The 20,107-nt window shown below is 36.4% G+C and overlaps 1 protein-coding gene across 2 annotated transcripts; it reads left to right on the top strand.

Moving 5' to 3' along the window:
• The first annotated feature begins 566 nt into the window (after window positions 1-566).
• On the top strand, window positions 567-16,039 carry LOC129267994 (O-methyltransferase MdmC-like). 2 transcript variants are annotated; one of them, XR_010294623.1, is made up of 8 exons: window positions 567-1,049; window positions 6,149-6,312; window positions 6,973-7,078; window positions 8,680-8,889; window positions 10,144-10,244; window positions 10,948-11,118; window positions 13,347-13,896; window positions 14,159-16,038. XR_010294623.1 is itself a non-coding variant. In XM_064104484.1 (7 exons), the coding sequence occupies exons 1-7, from the start codon at window positions 989-991 to the stop codon at window positions 13,398-13,400; spliced, it is 867 nt and encodes a 288-aa protein (XP_063960554.1). In that variant the 5' UTR covers window positions 567-988; the 3' UTR covers window positions 13,401-16,039. The 2 variants fall into 2 exon arrangements, 1 of the variants encoding a protein (XP_063960554.1); XM_064104484.1 differs by having other exon boundaries at window positions 13,347-16,039.
• Window positions 16,040-20,107: the final 4,068 nt, after the last annotated feature.

Below are 20,107 nucleotides of genomic sequence, written 5' to 3'. Positions count from 1 at the left end.
ATTTTTATGGAGACATAAAAAAGAGAAGCATGACCAAATAAATAAATAAATAAATAGGTTCTCTCTCAATAAGCTAGGATCCTAGCAATATTTTTAGGAGACATATGTAATTTTATTTAGAGACTATAGGAACTCTAATTTTGCGATAGATATGGACATGCATGCCCAATTCTCCTATGTTTCTTGTCTCTTTATCCTCCTTTTCGCGCGCTCTCTCTCTCTCTCTCTCTCTCTTGGAACCGTAAGTTGTGGGGAGGGGGGGAGGGGCAAACTAGAGCCCCCAAGGTGTTCCCATTCATGCATACGCAAGAGCAAATGCCATATGAGCGTGACATATACAGAGAGTTCAAATGCTGGCTAATTTCTAGGTTCCTCTGATCTCCTCGCGAAGGTGGCGGATATATATACTAGATGATTAGAATTCGAGAGGCCCTAATGGAGCTTAATTGCATGCAGAATCCGCTAGAATCAAATGAGTTCACGTGAAAAAAGTTGTAATAAACCTAACATGTATGCGTAATACGAGTATACCAGCAAATCTAGCTTTGCAATGTAAGCGGTATGACACATTGTATCAGTTTATATAATCCCTCAGCCATGCTCAAATCTATCTTAAAAAAAATAATTCTCAATTTGTTATAGCAACTTCTCTACTCTCGAAATGAATTGAATTGAATTGCATTTGCATGACCATTTCCTTTTTATATTGACCTCGGCCCGCTGAGTGATGTCATCAGTGTGTACATATGTATCGATGCATGGCATAAAGAATTACAACTACGGTTGATGTTTATATTGGTGCAATATCGTCACATGCTGTCGAGGCCAGGCAGTGTAATTTTGCAGTTGAATTCCAAGTGCCGACCGGTGCTCGTAATACTTCGAGAAATAAGCCCGAAAGTGTCTGCTTGGAGTCGGTGCATGTGAATGCGAAAATTATTATAAGGCTATTTTGGAGATCGAGGCGGTCTGAATACACCAATTGATTATGAGTGTGGATACAGGAGCTCTCCCGCCTAAGGCAACCAAGGGAAATGAGGATATTGCTGGTAAGAGTTCACACGATCATTCTTTGTCAACAGAAAATATAAATGTATATAATAAGCGTATGGCATTGATATGAATGTTTGAACTATATATATTAAAGGAGAATGAAACCCTTGAAACCAGCTGAATCCATATCAAAGAGAAAAATCAAAGAAACATATTGTTGAAAGTTTGAGGAAGATTGAATGAATAATAAGAAAGTTATGAGCATTCGAATATTGAGATCACTAGTGCCATGTAGATCCTCCCAACGGCAATGCGACCAAGATCTGTGATATCACACACGTACAACTCCCTCATTACTTTAGTACTTATTTCACTTATATTCTCACTTTTATAGAGTCTACAAGGTGAGGTGTTCTCTTTATGAGATGACAAGTACAGAGGTTTCACAACATTATATCATTGATGAATCGTTTGTCATATGATTAGAATGAGCAAAAAGAGATGTTTTGGGGTATATTTTCAGTGTCCAAATGGGAGAGTTGTACGTGTGTGACATCACAGATCTTGGTCGCATTGCCAATGGGAGGATCTCCATAGCATTAGTGATCTCGACATTCAAATGCTCATAACTCTTTTATTGCTAGTCCTATTTTTCTCAAAGTTTTGTTGATCTTATTCTTTGATTTTTCTGCTTTCACAAAAGCTAACTTGCTCCAAGAGTTTCATTCTCCTTTAACCCTCAATCTCCCGGGGTATTTTGATTCTTGTCAATCCCGGGGGGGGGGGGCCATTATGGCCCCCCCTTAAGATCTCGGCCGCCGATTGCGCGAGCGACGCAAAAATTTGCACACTGGTAGTGTGCGATGTAATCTACAAGGCTGTATGGTAAAATTTTCCAAAATAATGAGATTTTATTTTATATGAATTAATTATGCTAATTTATGCATAAATCATACTTTTTGCTATAATTCACTAAATAAAGCTCCTAGAATGCTAATTTTTGGTAAAAAAATTCTTTGTAGCAATCTTAACAATCGCAATTAAAAAAACTTCGGTTCGGAAATCAATTTCTTATGTATTTTATTGTTTTATGAATTTCTTATGTATTTCTTTGTTTTTTTACTTTTTGTTTTTTATTGTTTTTTCAATGGAAATCATTCCAGACTTAGTTCTGATCATAAACAAGGCAAAATTAATTCAGTTTAATCAGTAAAAGTAGAAATAATGATACATTTATGAATTTTGGCTAAATACACAATTTGCATTGGATTTGTACATGAAATCACGTTTATGAGCAATTTTGGGTCTGACATGCACTTACATAATGTTGCGTAATGTCGTAACCGTGTACCCGGGCGTCACAAATTTGGTCTCAAAATTTGCGCGAGACTTGAAAGTAAAAAGTCAGTGAGCGGCGAGGTCAAAAAAATTTGCGCAGCAGATATATCGCGAAAATTGTCAAGGGGGGGCCATTATGGCCCCCCCCCCCGGGAGAATTAGGGTTAACACGTGTCAATCGTTGTACAGTTCATGTATAATGGTTAGTATGATTGTTAATCCTATTTTCGGCTTATACATCATGAATATGTAAATATTATTTAGGTTACATGTCTTTATGTTTTTCTTTGCTGTAAGTGGCTTAACGGCAAAATATTGGGATGGATATTCACCGCCATTGATGATATTCCTTTTTGCCATGCAGTTTTCAATTTGATAGCAGCTATAATGATCATGTCGAGCTGTACGGCTTATCCATTGACTAATAATAGCCTATTAGCTCGAGCTGTCCCATATTTCTCTTACAAATTAAAACTGCTTAACCCGAGTAGGTCAATTCACCATGAAACATGTATACCTATTCAACATGTTCACCCGACCTATAAGTGAAGAGTTTATTAGTTGCAAAAGGGCTTAGGTCCACTTTGGACCATTCTGAGAAAATCCATGCTTTTTATTCTCATTTACTGCAATATTCTTATGAGAAACTAAATTGTCATGATGTACTACCCTCTCATGTGAACATAAAATTGGGTATAATAGAAATCTACATGTCTTCAATTTTTTTCTATAAATTCTTTAAAAAATTATCATTGTGGACCTAAGCCATTTTGCAAGTAAACTGAAATGAATCCAATCTATTTTGATTAAAAAAAGTGATTTTTCTTTGCCACTTTTTTCACGTTTTCATGTAAATTTCAAATTTTCTTTGTTTTCATCAAAGCGACTAAAAATTTAGAGGTTTTGAGACAGAAAACAATAAAATTTATGAACAATGGACCTAACCCCTTTTGACAAATGAGCTCTTTAGAAGAGTTTGTTTGCAAAAGGGGTTAGGTCCATTCCAAGAAAATCATTTTTTTTAATTCTCCTATATTGCATATTTTTATGCGAAACTAAATTTTCAAGATTCCCTACCATGACAACATAAAATTGGGTATAAAAGAAATCTACCTTTATTCATATTTTTTTAAATATTCTTTTCCAAAAAAAAAATTCGGTGTGGACCTAATCCCTTTTGCAACTAAACTGAAATGGACCTAACCCCTTTTGAAAAAAAAGTGATTTTTCTTTGCCACTTTTTTCACGTTTTCATGTAAATTTCAAATTTTCTTTGTTTTCATCAAAGCGACTAAAAATTTAGAGGTTTTGAGACAGAAAACAATAAAATTTATGAACAATGGACCTAACCCCTTTTGACAAATGAGCTCTTTAGAAGAGTTTGTTTGCAAAAGGGGTTAGGTCCATTCCAAGAAAATCATTTTTTTTAATTCTCCTATATTGCATATTTTTATGCGAAACTAAATTTTCAAGATTCCCTACCATGACAACATAAAATTGGGTATAAAAGAAATCTACCTTTATTCATATTTTTTTAAATATTCTTTTCCAAAAAAAAATTCGGTGTGGACCTAATCCCTTTTGCAACTAAACTGAAATGGACCTAACCCCTTTTGAAAAAAAAGGGATTTTTCTTTCCCATTTTTTATCACTTTTGAATAGGAATTTCTACTTTTCTTTGGTATCATCTTATAGAGCTACTAAAAATCTATACATTGAGACCAAAAAATCAAATTTGATGAAAAATGGACCTAACCCCTTTTGCAAGTGAGCTCTTCAAGTGTACAAACAAGCAAAAATCACATGATTGTTCAAGCTTTATTTGCTTTTTAACGAATGCCATGTCTTCATGCGGCTACTACCATGACAACGAGACACTGTTTACAAAAGAACCAGACATGGTGGCTCAGTGGAAGAGCGTCCGCCTCATGCATGCATGAACGGGACGTCGATGCATGGGTTCGAAATCCCGGCCGAGACATAAAAACTTGTCTAGCGCTCGACTTTTATTATGAAAGGAGAAGGGTAACATTATGAATATAATACAGCCAGCTTAAAAATCAGCTGAGAGTTATTATTATTAGTATAGTATATATTATTATTATTATTGTTATTATCTTTATTACTATTATCATCATCATCATCATTATTATTATTATCATTATTATTATTATTATTGTTATTATTATTATTATCATCATCATTATTATTATCATTATTATTTTTAATGTTATTATTATTATTATTATTGATTGGTGATGTTTCGGAAGTCACGGGGACTAGCTCACTTGGCAATATGTTTCTTCTTGCTGGGGGAAGGGAATTCCCCGTCCAATTCATTAACGAGTCGGTTGTTCATCTGTATTATCGTAACAATAATGTCATAGATTAAGTAAGTTTATCATTTAATTTAATTTGATTAAGATTTTACTGATTTTGAGAGTAAACAATTAAGAGTGGAATCACTGACATGCACTTGGGCCCATAGATACCCCCCTCCCCCAAAAGGGAGTTATATTGATTCGTTTCATCTAAGAAAAAAAATGAGTGTTATTATTATTATTATTTGTTTGGCGTCACCTGTGCCTGGGAGGCGAAAAGCGAACTGAATCACTATGACCCGCAGGTCTCTCCTCCCGATATAACTGATTGGGGGGGGGGGGGGGGGAATGCAGGTGGACCACTACACCGGGGTTTCCCCCTACTCTTATACGAATAGTGCAGTGGGTTTTTAACGTGCAAAGGTGGTGACTCTCCTCTACACGGGGCCTCCATTTAACGTCCTATCCGAAGGACGGGGTGTTTTAATGATAATAATATTCCGCATTTATATAGCGCTTAACACATCGGAACGACGTCTCTAAGCGCTTTACAGATATATTATTACCCCGGTCATCGGATCCTTGCATGCCCGCATACAATGTATGCACCTTCTCCACTCCCTGGGGAGCATTCCAACAAGAGTGCCAAGACTCAATTGCTAGGCATACTACATAGGCTTTCGCATTCTACCGGGTACCCATTTAACACCTGGGTGGAGAGTGGCAAATTGTGGATTGACGCCTTGCCAAAGGACGCTAGACCATGGTGGGATTCGAACACACGACCCTCTGATTACAAGGCGAGAGTCAGAACCGCTACACCACAGCGCTTCCACACCACAACGTTTTCCATTGTAACATAGCCTGCATCTAGTGTTGGTTGATGAAGTGAACATTCGATGTAATATCTTCTTTATATACATATGTATACAATGAAATTGTAAATTTCAGTAATCCGTTTTAGATATATAATTTCAATCGGATCCCTAAAAGCCTTAATCCATACGTGCCACTGAATGGAAGGTCACTGTATAGGTAACATTCATGTTTCCTCAATAGAAAGAAACAAAGTAGATAGATAGATTGATAGATAGATAGATAGATCGATAGAAAGATGGAAGGATAGATAGAAAATAAATAGATTATTCAATGTAAGGCACTGGCGTACAGATGGTGGAGCCGAAGAGGAGGCCCCAAAAAGTTCCACTACTAAGAAAAAAAGGAGAGGGAAACCGAAAGGAATGGGGGTAAGACATATTTTCTGAATATTATGTCAATCTATCACAAAATAAGATTTTCGTTTTAAAAAGGTACATATATTTGCTCATTCACTTCGTTCGCTCGGGATTATTATCACCCCCCCCCCCACGAGAACCCTGTTGTGCCTTTACAATTGTTAGGCTCAGTACGCTCTCGATGCTAAGGTTGTTGGGGGATCGACTATAAAATACGGCATTTAACCCCAAAGATGGATTTTTGTTCTGTATTTTTTTCAGACACACCGATTGAGTTCCTTATCGAATTTCTCACTCAACTGAAGGCAACCTCAGAAAATGCGCCCGAGGCCACACGTACCCTAGTTAATCAGTCCCTAGAGCTTGCCTCAGGTTTACTGACATATCCTCTAACAATGAGCAGTGGTGTCAGCAGAGATGCCCAGGTAATAATGTAATTATTGGGATACGTGTATTGAGACACATTTATTGTCACAATTTCTTCCGTGACACGTACGTTTATACCTTGAACCAAAAAGGAAAAGTAGGCCTAGACCATTCACGCCTACAGGTCTTTTTACAGGATAATTGATTTTGCCAGCGAATGTGATAATGATGATTATGATTATTATTTTCATAAGAATTTGTATCATTAGTTAATATTGTAATCATAATTATAATGGCTTCTTAATATTATCTCTATCATCATCATTAATCCATAAATTATTTTTTTCGAAATAGACATTATTGTTGTTGTTTTTATTATTCAAATTCAAATTCAAATTCAAATTTATTTATTTCACTTCCATCAAACAAAAACAAATTGTATACCATATATAAACATAAATATTTGTATCCGTTGCAAAAAAAAAATTAATGATACATAACATGTTGTGAAAAAACACTTAGACAATTTGGGCAACACATTGTATATTATATATTACTATTGTTATTATTATCATCATTATTATCATCATCATCATCAACATCATCATCGTCATCATCAATATAGCCATTGATTTTATTACTATTAACAGTATTACCAAATGACTCTCACCAGATTAACAAATCTTATTTCACATGTATCATTATCATCAATATCATAGCTGCTTGCCAATGAGACCAAGGCAATCGATTTCGAAGTACTTTACAATGAAGGCAAAACGGGATCATTTAAGTTCTTCAAAGAAATGTCATCAAATCTTTTACAAGGTAATATCTTACATCTCCTATTTCTTATTTTTTTTAATAGAATCAATTCTCAGAGTTTGACAAATAGAACGAGAATCCATTATTATTTTTTACCGATTTTGCAAAAATTTCCTAGATTACACAGTAAAAGTTTATTAATCAGTGTAACTTGATTCAATTGAATTCATGTTTTCACTTGTTGCAATTTGATAATTGTCTGGAATCTTATTATAAATAAATAATATAGGATGTGTATAGCGCACGTATCCACCTTGCTAGGTGCTCGAGGCTCTCCTATATTACCCCGGCTAAGCTAATCTACCGATTCTGGTGCGCACAGCTTTTTGAGGAATTCCTGCCGGTACCCATTTATCTCACCTGCGTCGAATGCAGCATGGTGTGGATAAATTTCTTGCTGAAGGAAAACACGCCATGGCTAGGATTTGAACCCACAACCCTCTGAAAGGCGAGAGTCAGAACCACTAGACCACGATGCGCCCACGTCATGTGCTATATGTACAATATTAGACCATTATTCTGCTGGTGTGACCCAAGGCTAAAAATTACTCCGTATTATTTTCTCATTATATTTGATGATGCATAAAACATGTAAACAAGACTCATTACCACTTGTTTAAAAATGCAATTTTATGATCAGAGTCACATTTATCGCAAATTTCCTCAACTATGAATAAATGAAACAGCCGACCAGTATTAATCCGACCTACAAAATATTAACACTGGACACCTTCATTTAAATACAGCATGGGGGTCCACTCTGAACAATGGGGCATTCTTAACAGAATGCATTGTTATACGTTTTCTCCGTCTATCTGATTTTTAGAGCTTGACCTGAAAATCCTCTTAATTAGTCTTACCAATCGTATCTTTTTAAATGTATTTAAAAAAATTAATAGCTGAAGAGAGAATTAATTTGCATTTGTTTTGACCCCTTCCCTATGTATTTGATATACTCTTGATTTCCGAAGCCTTCAATATTATTCTGGAGGTTTGTTATTCCTAAACGCTCAAATTGCATTGACCAATGAGATGTTCGTTATTCCGAAAATGAATAAAGGGTTGGTTAATCTAAACGTATAAGGGTGCTTTTTCCGAAGTGCGTTTATTCAACGGTTTTTAAGCCCGAACTTGAAATCAGGTTAGTTAGTACAAAAATCCAATATAAAATATTGATCATTATATGGACTATCGCCCCTTTGGAAAATACCTCATTTTGTTTACATACTTACGATTCTGATTTTATGTTCGGATTTACCAACCAACCGAACCTTTTTTTTTCATTTTCAAAATAATAAGAAACATTGATTTGAATGAACCCGGGCTATCGAACATTCGGACTCTCAAATCTTCGGACTCTCGAACCTTCGGACTCTCAAACCCTCGGACTGTAGAACCTCCGGGCTATCGAACATTCGGACTATCAAATCTTCGGACTATCAGCCCTTAGGACCATCGAACCTCCGGACCATCAAATCTTCAGACTAGTGAACCTTTACTTTAGACTAATGAAACTTCGGAATATTTGATCCTTCGGTATAGCGAACTTTCTGAATATTGCGCATTTTAATGTAGATAGGTTTATTCTTTCTCATTGTATTCAGGTCAGATTTTAAAGATGATGGTTCGTATGACCGGAGCAAAGAAAGTTCTAGAAATCGGTACATTCACTGGTTTTGCAGCTCTCAACATGGCGGAGGGGTTGCCTAGCGACGGTAAACTTGTTACAATGGAACTACTCCCATTCTTTGCTCAGTTTGCAAGAGATTTCTTCTCTCGTACAGCGACTGGGTCAAAGATAACTGTCCAAGAAGGTTTGTTTTAGGAAATATAAATCCTGCAGAGTAAAAAGACCGTTTTAAAATCTTATACAACGCTCCTTTAATAGGCTACTATTTGAACTTTATAGAGTACTGGTTTAACAGTTTTTAAAATCTTTAAAAAAAAAAACGCTTTACATTTAAACGTGATCATGGTTGCTTAAAAAAAAAAAAAAAGTAGATCACACAGTAGCCCAAACAGCTTCGTATAAAATTGTAAACAGTGTTTTTGTATTTTCTATTTGCCTCTACAAGATAAATAAGTGAAAAAGTATATTTTGAAGGTTGCTTTATAAATATCTAGGTCAAAACCTATGAATATTTCCGCAAAGTCGCACGTGTTAATTTAATATATCGCTAAACAGAAATTCGGATAAGAAAAGATAGGGGGACTAAATGTGTATTGCCCTACCAGTAGACAGATCTGAGTATATTTCGTATTTGATCGTAATATATTGACTGCCTCCTATTGATTGCCTACATTTTTTTAATGGAAACATCTCGGGAAGAGGTCTCATTCATCTTCTGCAACAGTAAAAAAAAACATTATTCTTCCGGCAGTATACTATATAGGCCTGCGTAGTTACGAAGGTAAAGAAATATTTCGTCATAATTTTGACAAAGGAAGTTTATTGATTGCCCTTCCTATAACATGTGTAATCAGTGTAGTAATAATAATAATAATAATAATACAGGTATATTTACCCAGGGAAGCCGCTTCAGTTCCGAAAACTGTTCTCCCAGCGGGCCCTGCTATTATTATTACCCCGGCTTTAGCTGGGCTACCTAGGCGCTCAAAGCATTGAAGGAATTTCTTCCTACCGGGTACCCATTCATCTCACCTGGGTTGAGTGCAGCACAGTGTGGATAAATTTCTTGCTGAAGGAAATTACGCCATGGCTGGGATTGGAACCCACGACCCTCTGTTTCAAAGTCCGAAGACTAATCCACTGGGCCACAACGCTCCACTAAATGGTGTAAATGGTGAATCATTATGTGCAGAGACTTTGGTCAATCAGCTATCTTGTGAATGGGATGGGTAGAATGAATATCTTTAACCTTGTAATGAGGCGCGTGAAATCTGAGTAACATGGTTAACATAGGGTCACGTACACAACCCATCTATTTTTTTATTTCACTTTTCAAAAATACTTTTCTGTTTCGTTTACCTTGTTTGCATATTTGGTATATATATGCAGTTTCAAATCCGCAGATTCAAATTATCTTTCCTTTCCTTTTTTTCTACAGGCTCTGCAATTGATCTGCTGAAAAACTTAGCTGAGAAACGTGAATCTTTTGATCTGATCTTCATTGACGCAGCTAAAAAAGAATACAAAGATTATCTTCAGGTTTGTAGTTATTATGTTTGTCGCCGAAACGGACCAATCAAACCACAGATTTTGGAGGGTTTCGTCATCATCGCTGATTATTATGCATCAAACGGTGGTTTTAAAGAAATAGAATTAAAAAAATAAAGTGTTTGGAGTAGGCCGATTATCGTTTCAAAGATGATCTCTGCCTCATTATGCATCGCGATGATAGAATGAGTTCACTGTTAAAAATACTAGTAATTTTACAAAGAAAAATCGTAAATTTACAGGATGTTTACCTTTGAAAAGCAGACGACACAATGATTGAACAAACCAAACGTATTTATGCAGTGATATGTAACGTAGAATTGCAAGTTAAATGTAAAAATTCAAATATAATAATCTTTGAAAAATACCAACGAACTATCGGGTTTTTACGTTGAATGCAATGCGTCTATCGCATAAATAGTGTTCGTATTTGTAAATTAACGGCGATTGTCAGATTAAATGAATGTTAAATGAATGTAAATGAATCCAGTATTTTTGCATTTTTACCGCCCATCGTAATTTAGCAGTTCATACTGTTTGTGAGTCCCAGCTAACTTTAATAACTACTGGTTTGTTTTCACAGTTTTATTTCTTACAGTGTTGAAAAAGAACTATTGTAAAAAAAGACAAAAAATTACTTTGAATGAAATGGATACCTTATGCCCCTATGTTTATTTCTCTTATTTGTTAATAGGTCATTCTTGATAGCAATATACTCGCTCCAGGCGGGACGATGTTGTTTGACAACACGATCTTCAAAGGGGCGACATTCATGGAAAATTTCCCAAATGCTGCTTTTGCAAGGGGCGGGCCCGCCGTCCACAATTTCAACAAGATATTACAAAATGAAACACGTGTTGAGCAGGTAGGATGATATCCGAGGAGTGGGGGGGGGGGGGGGGTCTGAGGGATGTATAATTCTGTTGGAAAGAACACAGTTTCAGACAGTGTGATCACGGTGTGTTCACATAGTACGTGGACTATGTTAAAATTGTATTCACCTTGTTAAAATGCTCAAACTGAACAGTGTAAAGATGTGTTCACAATCTGGACACCTCGACAGTGTGACTGTTCACATGGTTGATTATGTGATATTGAATTGCTCAAATTTAACAGTGCGAAGATATTTTCACACTGTGGACACCTCGACAGTGTGACCGTTCACAGTGTGTTCACATGGTTGACTATGTGATTCACACTGTTGAAATGCTCAAATTTAACAGTGTGAATATATTTTCACACTGTGATCACCTCGACAGTGTGACCGTTCACAGTGTGTTCACATGGTTGATTATGTGAATATTTGACTCACACTGTTGGAATGCTCAAATTTAACAGTGTGAACATGATAACACAATTAATGTGTTCCACACTGTGAACATGTTATTGATTCACACTAGCTGTATTGAAACACAATGCGGGATGCGCACACAGAACACTGCGTTCTTTCCCAACAGGGTGCCACAAGAAACAATTCCAGGGGCGCAAAAAGGAAGAAAATATCAGAAAATAGATGGTAAATAAACAAGTATGATGTTGTGGTGAGGGAGGGGGAGGGGGGGGGGGCGACCGACTTCAGCGATTTCCCCGTCAAAATAAAAAAATGTCAGACATGTTCGATCGAATGGGGGTGAGTTGATTATGACACCATGCAGCTGATCTCTTTTAACACGTCACTTTGGTGAGATATTGGCTGCAATGGCTGCAAAGCCATTTTGGAAAATGTGTGTTTTTTCTGACAAGGATCATTGGCATGTAGCTCCAGCACCAGTTTCCCTCTCCCCCAAACTAATAAAGAAGATGCATTAAAAAGAGTTGGAAAACATGTTTTTGATCAAATATTCTTTGCTTTTCTTTGTATTCATTGAATAATTTAATCAACGTTACAAGAACTTTCCCATCATGCGTTCGTTCATCGTATTGTCTCATTTCTCCTTAAGAGTTAGAAATGATATTTGATGCATACATTTAACACCATCTACTTTTTTGTCTCACCTGCATAGCAGAGTGAGACTATAGGCGCCGCTTTTCCGACGGCGGCGGCGGCGGCGTCAACACCAAATCTTAACCTGAGGTTAAGTTTTTGAAATGACAGCATAACTTAGAAAGTATATAGACCTAGTTCATGAAACTTGGCCATAAGGTTAATCAAGTATTACTGAACATCCTGCCTGAGTTTCATGTCACATGACCAAGGTCAAAGGTCATTTAGGGTCAATGAACTTAGACCATGTTGGGGGAATCAACATCAAAATCTTAACCTAAGGTTAAGTTTTTGAAATGTCATCATAACTTAGAAAATATATGGACCTAGTTCATGAAACTTATACATAAGGTTAATCAAGTATCACTGAACATCCTGCATGAGTTTCACATCACATAACTAAGGTCAAAGGTCATTTAGGGTCAATGAACTTTGGCCGAATTGGGGGTATCTGTTGAGTTACCATCATAACTTTGAAAGTTTATGGATCTGATTCATGAAACTTGGACATAATAGTAATCAAGTATTACTGAAGATCATGTGCAAGTTTCAGGTCATATGATCAAGGTCAAAGGTCATTTAGGGTCAATGAACTTTGGCCAAATTGGGGTATTTGTTGAATTACAGCCATAAATTTGAAAGTGTGTTGGTCTAGTTCATAAAACTTGGACATAATAGTAATCAAGTATCACTGAACATCCTGTGCGAGTTTCAGGTCACATGATCAAGGTCAAAGGTCATGTAAGGTCAAAGAACTTTGGCCACGTTGGGGGTATTTGTTGAATTGCCATCATATCTCTATAAGTGTATTGGTCTAGTTCATAAAACGTGGAAATAAGAGTAACCAAGTATCACTGAACATCTTGTGCGAGTTATAGTAGTTTTCAAAATCAGCACTGCTGCAGCAGCTATATTGAATCGCGTGATGCAGGTGAGACGGCCAGAGGCATTCCACTTGTTTTTGTTTTTTTTTACTGTTGAGTGATATTGTACTCATTTTCTTTAAAGAACTGGTAACAGTTTAGGGCTTGAAGTCCTGACCGAGGGGCCATAATTTATCCTTCCTAATTCTCTCTAACTATCCCCCTTTATCTCCTTCCTTTCTTTAGGTCGTTTTACCAATAAGCGATGGGGTTACGATTGTACGCCGAATAGGAGAATAACGCAGACAACAAGCAGTCTGGTATACCCCGTGGCAGGACTGAAGGAACCAATGATGGAACGAAATGCTATAAAGATCGGTTGTGATGTTATACAGTCTTGTCATTCGCAATTTCGCACCGTTTTTATTTTCTTTGTCTTCACTAGGAAGCTTCTCCGTGTTATGCATTTTCCTCTTCATCGTTCAGTTCCCGCCCTCTCCGATGTAACGCGTTAACAAGACATTGTGACAAAGGGATCAGTTAAAGACTTGCCATTCCAAATACTCTTCAAAAACTGGGGCTTCGCATATCCACTTTAACTGCAATAACGAATGGAAGAACTCCCCACCCCCTCCCCCATTCAGATCAACTAAAAAAAATCAAAAATTTTCCCCCTTTTCCTATTAGTTATTTCCTTTTACTTTAAATCTTTTATACATTTTTAAATTATTTTGTTGTTTATCGTTTGTAAACGCCATTGAACTACATGGAGAGCGTACTCACCTACTAAATGCGAGTGAATATTAGTGCCATCGACTTGACGACATGGGGAGATACTTAATCCTATCATGTTGCCTTAATAGCCCTATTTTGTTGACATAGCGAGATGAAATATCTCTCCACGTCACCGTGCAGGTTTTTTATAAGTCAACTTGGCAAAGTATCTCACCTTGTCAACATTTTGTTTGAAGGTCGACTAGCTTGGCAAGATAGAATGTCGACATAATAGGACTTTAAAGTTGACATGGAAAGCTTAGGTATCTCGCCATGTCGTCAAGTCGATGGCACTTTAAAAGCTTCCTTACGTACTTTCTAAATTTGTCACACCGCCCTAATTTAGTGTAGTCTGCAAGCACATACTCATATTTGACTCTCAGCCCAATAACAGGTCTATAGAGTGAAGACTAGACTCCAAAGACTCTGTCTGTGTCGAATAAGAGCCAGCTACCGCACATAGTGATTCTAGTCTCACTACTTCAGACTCTACGCATATGCACTATGCGAAATTGCGAAAACCAAGGGTCTGTGCCTGCAGACTAATCATTTAGGGTATCAGACTGTGGCAATTCGAGAATATGAGTTGAGTTGAATTTGAGTTGAGTTGAATTTATTAACAACATTAACATATTTACATGAATGAATATATGTGTAATACATATTTACAAGAATGTGTTATATAACATGAATCATATAAATGCAATTCATAACATAACATAATCATAGTCTAAATAAAAACACAATATAATACCGCATGTGATATCAGCATATAATACAAAAGAGTAACATCATGTGTTTTGTCTTGATGCAGTTTCACCTGACAAGAAGCAAATCACCATAAAAATTGATTGTATGCATGAACATAAATTATAAATGGTATGGGTGATTTTGTACCAAATGAAATGCTGTTAAAGGGAGAACCAAAAGTTAGCACAAGTGCTAGTCGAGAATGGTTTCCCAAAAGGATCAAAGTTCAATGTATCTACTTCTAAAACAACTTTGTTTTATTTAATTTTTTTCCAAACTCATATCAATCATCAAACTTCATTAATCAAGTAATTTTTCAGATTTTTACGAAATGAAAACCGTGTTCTTTTCTCTCGTATACTCTGGGGCAAACTATTCCAAAACTTTGCTCCAAGAAAAGATATAGAAAAAGTGCCATGTGTAGTGTTACATTTGGGGAGTCTTAGCATGGAATGTTCTCTGCCTCTGGTTTTGTAACTATGATTTAACATCTCAAAGTATTGCTTTACAGAATGTGGTAAATGTTCCTTGTGTAAATCATAAACAAATGTTGATACTGCAAGTTTATGCAAGTCATAAACACCTAATACCCCCAGACTGACGAATAGTGGCGTAGAGCTTGTTCTAAGTGGAGAAAATGTAATTGCTCTCATAGCCATTTTCTGCGCCAAATATATACGATTTAGGTGGCTCCTGTAGCTACTTCCCCAAACTTCAATTCCAAAAGATGTGTGGTTGTATAAAACATTTATACAAAAGCATTAGAACATGCCGTGGTACATAGTAACGTAATTTAAAAAGCAAACCAATTTTCCGCCTAATGCATTTATCAATACATTGGATCTGGTTTTTCCACAACAAAGATTCATCGATTTGAATTCCTACAAAAGATGCCACATGTACTTTTTCTATAACTGTTTTCACATAAAGTTAATACACCTTCAATTTCAATAGATCGTCTTTGTCCTTTTATTATCATATAATTAGTTTTCTTCAAATTTATGGTTAATTTATTAAGTATACACCAACTATACACCTCTTTTAATTTCTTACTTACATAGTTCATATCAATATCTTTTTGACATTTGGGGAAAGTATGGAAAATATTTGAATCATCTGCAAAAAGTCTAAACTGGAAAAAATCAGTTGATCTTGGTAAGTCATTAATATATAATAAAAAGAGTGTTGGCCCCAGGACTGATCCTTGGGGAACACCACATGTTATCCTTCTACTACTGGACATTTCATCTTTGTAACATAAAACCTGCGATCGGTCCATTAAGTAATTCTGGAACCACTGCAATACAATACCTCTTATTCCATAATGCTTTAATTTTTCGTAGAGTATGTTATGATTGATTGTGTCAAACGCCTTTTTGAAATCTATAAATATACCTATGGTTATTTCACCTTTATCAATCGCCTTCAATAATGTGTTTACCAAATTTATTACTGATAATTTCGTACTATATCTCTTACGAAAGCCATACTGATGTCTATACAAAATATCACTGGACTCTAGAAAGGCCATGAGACGCATATTAACTAATTTTTCAAAGATTTTTGCAATAACTGGTAAAACTGAAATGGGTCTATAATTGCCTGGGTCATCCTTCGAACCCTTTTTATACAGGGGGGGTGACTTTTGCTACCTTTAGGGCATCTGGGAATTTGCCCAATTCTAATGATAAATTGAAAATATAAGTCAACGGAGAAGCAATGAAAGGTGCTGCATCCTTGATCAATCTAACTGGCAAATTATCATACCCATGAGATTTTGAAGCATCTAAAGTACATAAAATATCGACATTGGTATAATTTGACCAATAGGCACTAGCGTACACCGGGGGCAGGGGGGGGGGGCAGACTGCCCCCCTGACGAGTCACAACTCCTGCAGGGGACGTATCCCTGCCCCCTGACGAGTCACATGCAATGAAAACAGACTTGTGCCCCCTCTTTTGAACCTGAAGACCTTTTTTTTCTTGTTAATTTTTTTTTGTGGTAAGAAATCCTTTTTTTTATGGTTGAAGACCTTTTTTTTTTTTGTCAATTTTTTTTCTGGTAAGAAATCCTTTTTTGTGGTTGAAGACCTTTTTTTTTTTTTTTTGCTTGTCAAATTTTTTCGCGGACGAAATATCCTCCAAAAAATTTGCGCCCCTTCTGGAAAATCCTAGGTACGCCAGTGCCAATAGGCATACAATACAAATTTCCCACTGTCACGATTCAGTGATCGTATCAGATCGTATCAATTCAGTTTTGTTGTTGTTTGTTGGATATTGTCAATCGTAGAAAATTTTTGAATGTTTCTTATTATTTTCGCGATCAGGTATAAGAAAATGCAATCGTGGCGTTCGTAACAGATCCAGTTGGAAACGAGGTATTAACGCATCTGATCCCCTCCCCCTTATTTCCACGCTAAAACGTGATGAAGCTACCAGTTTGGAATCAATGAAGTGACGTCATAATACTAGTGTTATATTAACTCTTACATCGGCTCCGTATATATAACACAAAGTTTAGCGATTAATCGAAATCAGGGGCCGCGGAACGGTTTTCAAAGTGGGGGGGGGGGGGTGCTGAGCCAAAAGTGGGGGGCTGACCATGCAAAAAATCACAATCGTATGGTCATTTTTACGTGTTTGTACATGGTTTTGGAGAAAAAGTGGGGGGGGGGGCTGAAGACCCCCCCCCCCCCGCTTCCGCGGCCCCTGGAAATGGCCTATCAAGATCGTAGTTGCATGCGCATTTTATTCAATAGGCTGACTAGGAACCAATCAAAATATTGTTCTTTCAAATTAGCGATCGATCGTTAACCTACGTGTTACGGGGCCCTGCATGGTGATTGGGTGGGTGTGTAGAAAAGTTGTTCATAAAATTAGGTTGCGCCCAAGAACATGTTCTTGGGTGCTACGTCAGCTACATAGGGTATATCATTTACCATAAGAAAGGGTTACCAGTAGTGCGTAAAAGTCAGTCATAAGCATATAGAGGTAGCAAACTAGTGATATATATGGTCATAAGTTACAAACAGGTTTATGAAACACCCACCCGGGCCCTGTTGTACAAAGAGTTACGATTGATCTGATCAATCACAACTATGGAAAGCCAGCAAAGTCAACATATGAAATGCATGTTTGTTAAACAAAAATCCAGATATGAATGCATATCCATAAATTCATTGACTTCTTGACAATTTGGGGTGTTCTCCTTTGATTACAAAGGACATTTTGCAAATTTCCTGTAGAAAAAAATTATGACACTGATGGATTTCCATAGAGTTACGATTGATCGGATCAATCGTAACTCTTTGTACAACGGGGCCCAGGTATTTAATAACGCAGCTTAATTTATAGGCCTAAATATTGCGGATATTTTTACTTGAAAGTGTGATAATTTGAAGAAATAGCCTGTAAAATGTATTTTATGTTCTTAGTGCAGAATTAAATTTTGTTAAAGTCAAGCTTGTCTTTTATAACTATTCTGTTGATTTACCTCATTAAAGTAATGACTTAAAAAGAGGGGCCAGGCATGGTTAACAAAATTCTTTGGGCCCTCTTTATACAAAAAACAAATTTCGTAATATAGATATTTTTCGAAAACCCTTTCCCCTGCCTTTTCTTGCACTTTCTCATTTTTTTTAGTGAAAGTTATTAGAGGGGCCTGACCCAAAGGCACTGAATTGAATATTTTTTTTTAATATTATCATCGGCCTATACCTGTGCTCCGTTTCATAAAGACTTGTAATCATGGGCGGATATCCCAGGGGGAACGCGTCCCCCCTACCATTTGGAAAGGGGGACACAGTGTCAAAAAGCAATCTGCTTATGATGACAATCCTTCTCCTGCAAATTGTGAATATCATATAGTTAATCATTTTTGTCTGAAATTATCTTTTTAATACTCTTTATTTATGATTCATGCCAAAAATGCCAGCATATTATGTTTATTATGTTATGAAAAATGTATTATACGAATGTTATGGATGCAGAAGAAAACAATAAATCAAATCAAAATTAAAATCCAATGTCCCCCTAGTATAAGCCATATTTGTGGTCTTTTATGATGGAAAAAATACATCATTCAAAATCGAAAGTGATAACCTTTTTTTATTATTTTTTTTATTTGCTTGTCAAAAATCCTTGATCCGCCCCTCGTCCTCCCTACCTTTGGGGAGAGATTTCCGCCCATGCTTATAATAACAAATTCGTCATTGCTATAACAAATTTGCAATCGTATTGAATGATTTCAGTAGCCTGCTATTGCAAATTTGTAATTATATCAAGTTTCATGAAACGGGTCCCCTGGCAAACTATCTCAGGAGGGCCAAATTTTTCTGAAGGGAAAGCAAGAGGGCAATTAAGATCACCACCACTTCTCAGGCACTCGTGACAGGATATAGGCGTCATTCGAGTCCATTCAATTCTAGGTTCGTTTAAACTAATATAGGCCTACACTAGCTCAAAAGCTTAAATTTTCATTTCAAAGACAATACAATAATTCAAAAATAATTATTGTAATAATTGTTTCTTTTTTATCAATAAAAGTTGATTGATAAAAACAAGATACCATAACATTTAAACACGACGTTATTCAATATAGGCCTATTCAACAACAATAACCAGCTGAGAAAAATGTATGCTATAAGGGGCTAAACGGGAACTGAAGGGCATACTCCAACATGGCCGTATGCAGATTTTTTCCGGGGTGGGGGAGGGGGTACCCATATTTTTTTAAAAAGAAGCTCACCCTTACGGAGCAGCGAAACAACCAAGCTTTTCATTGGGGCGCGCTGAAAAATGGCATTCTAGAGCACACTTTTCCCAGAAGGAAAAACCAGTTCCACTGGACCAGTTAGACCAGTAGAATTTTAACTGGTAACTCTGGAAATTGGAATATCGGTTTACTGGTCTAACTGGTCATATTTGTCCAGTTAAAATTTTACTGGTCCAGTTAAAAATTAAACTGGTCTAGAATTACTGGAATTTTATACTGGTCTTGTTTCTGGTGGTTGTTACTGGTCTCACTGCAGGTCTTCATACTGGTGTCCAATTCAAGCTGGTCTCTACTGGTATTTTCTACTGGTCTGACTGGTCCTCGAACTGGTCGAGCTGGTCCTCGTACTGGTCTTACCGGATCAATTTATTACATGCATTTGGTTTGTTATATACCATGGTCAGTGAAATGTGATGGAAAAGATGGTTAGTAAATAAATCTTTCTGCTGTTATTTTAAATGTGATATATGAAATTACACATTTCATTGTGAATTAGTTCACACACTTATTTGGAAAGTTTTTAAACAACAATGAGTGCAATTGCAAGGATATTCCATTCTAAATCCTGATTTTTCTTTTTAAAATAGGAAATATGCAAATGAAGTAAACCATGTGATCAGCATCATCAGAATTACTGGTATTACTGGTCTTAACCAGTAATTCAATTTCAGACAATATGTGGAATTACTTTTGACCAGTTGACTATATC

Source organism: Lytechinus pictus, chromosome 9, assembly GCF_037042905.1.
Source record: "Lytechinus pictus isolate F3 Inbred chromosome 9, Lp3.0, whole genome shotgun sequence".
Taxonomy (NCBI): domain Eukaryota; kingdom Metazoa; phylum Echinodermata; class Echinoidea; order Temnopleuroida; family Toxopneustidae; genus Lytechinus; species Lytechinus pictus.
The sequence above is the reverse complement of the archived record's forward strand: the minus strand, read 5'-3'. Positions and strand labels throughout refer to the sequence as shown.

Excerpts from the sequence above, each read along its gene's own strand:
- LOC129267994 (XM_064104484.1), top strand. The coding sequence starts at position 989 with ATGAGTGTGGATACAGGAGCTCTCCCGCCTAAGGCAACCAAGGGAAAT. Across the intron at positions 1,050-6,148 it reads GGGAAATGAGGATATTGCTG|ACACACCGATTGAGTTCCTT; the intron begins GTAAGAGTTCAC and ends TATTTTTTTCAG. Across the intron at positions 8,890-10,143 it reads AAAGATAACTGTCCAAGAAG|GCTCTGCAATTGATCTGCTG; the intron begins GTTTGTTTTAGG and ends TTTTTTCTACAG.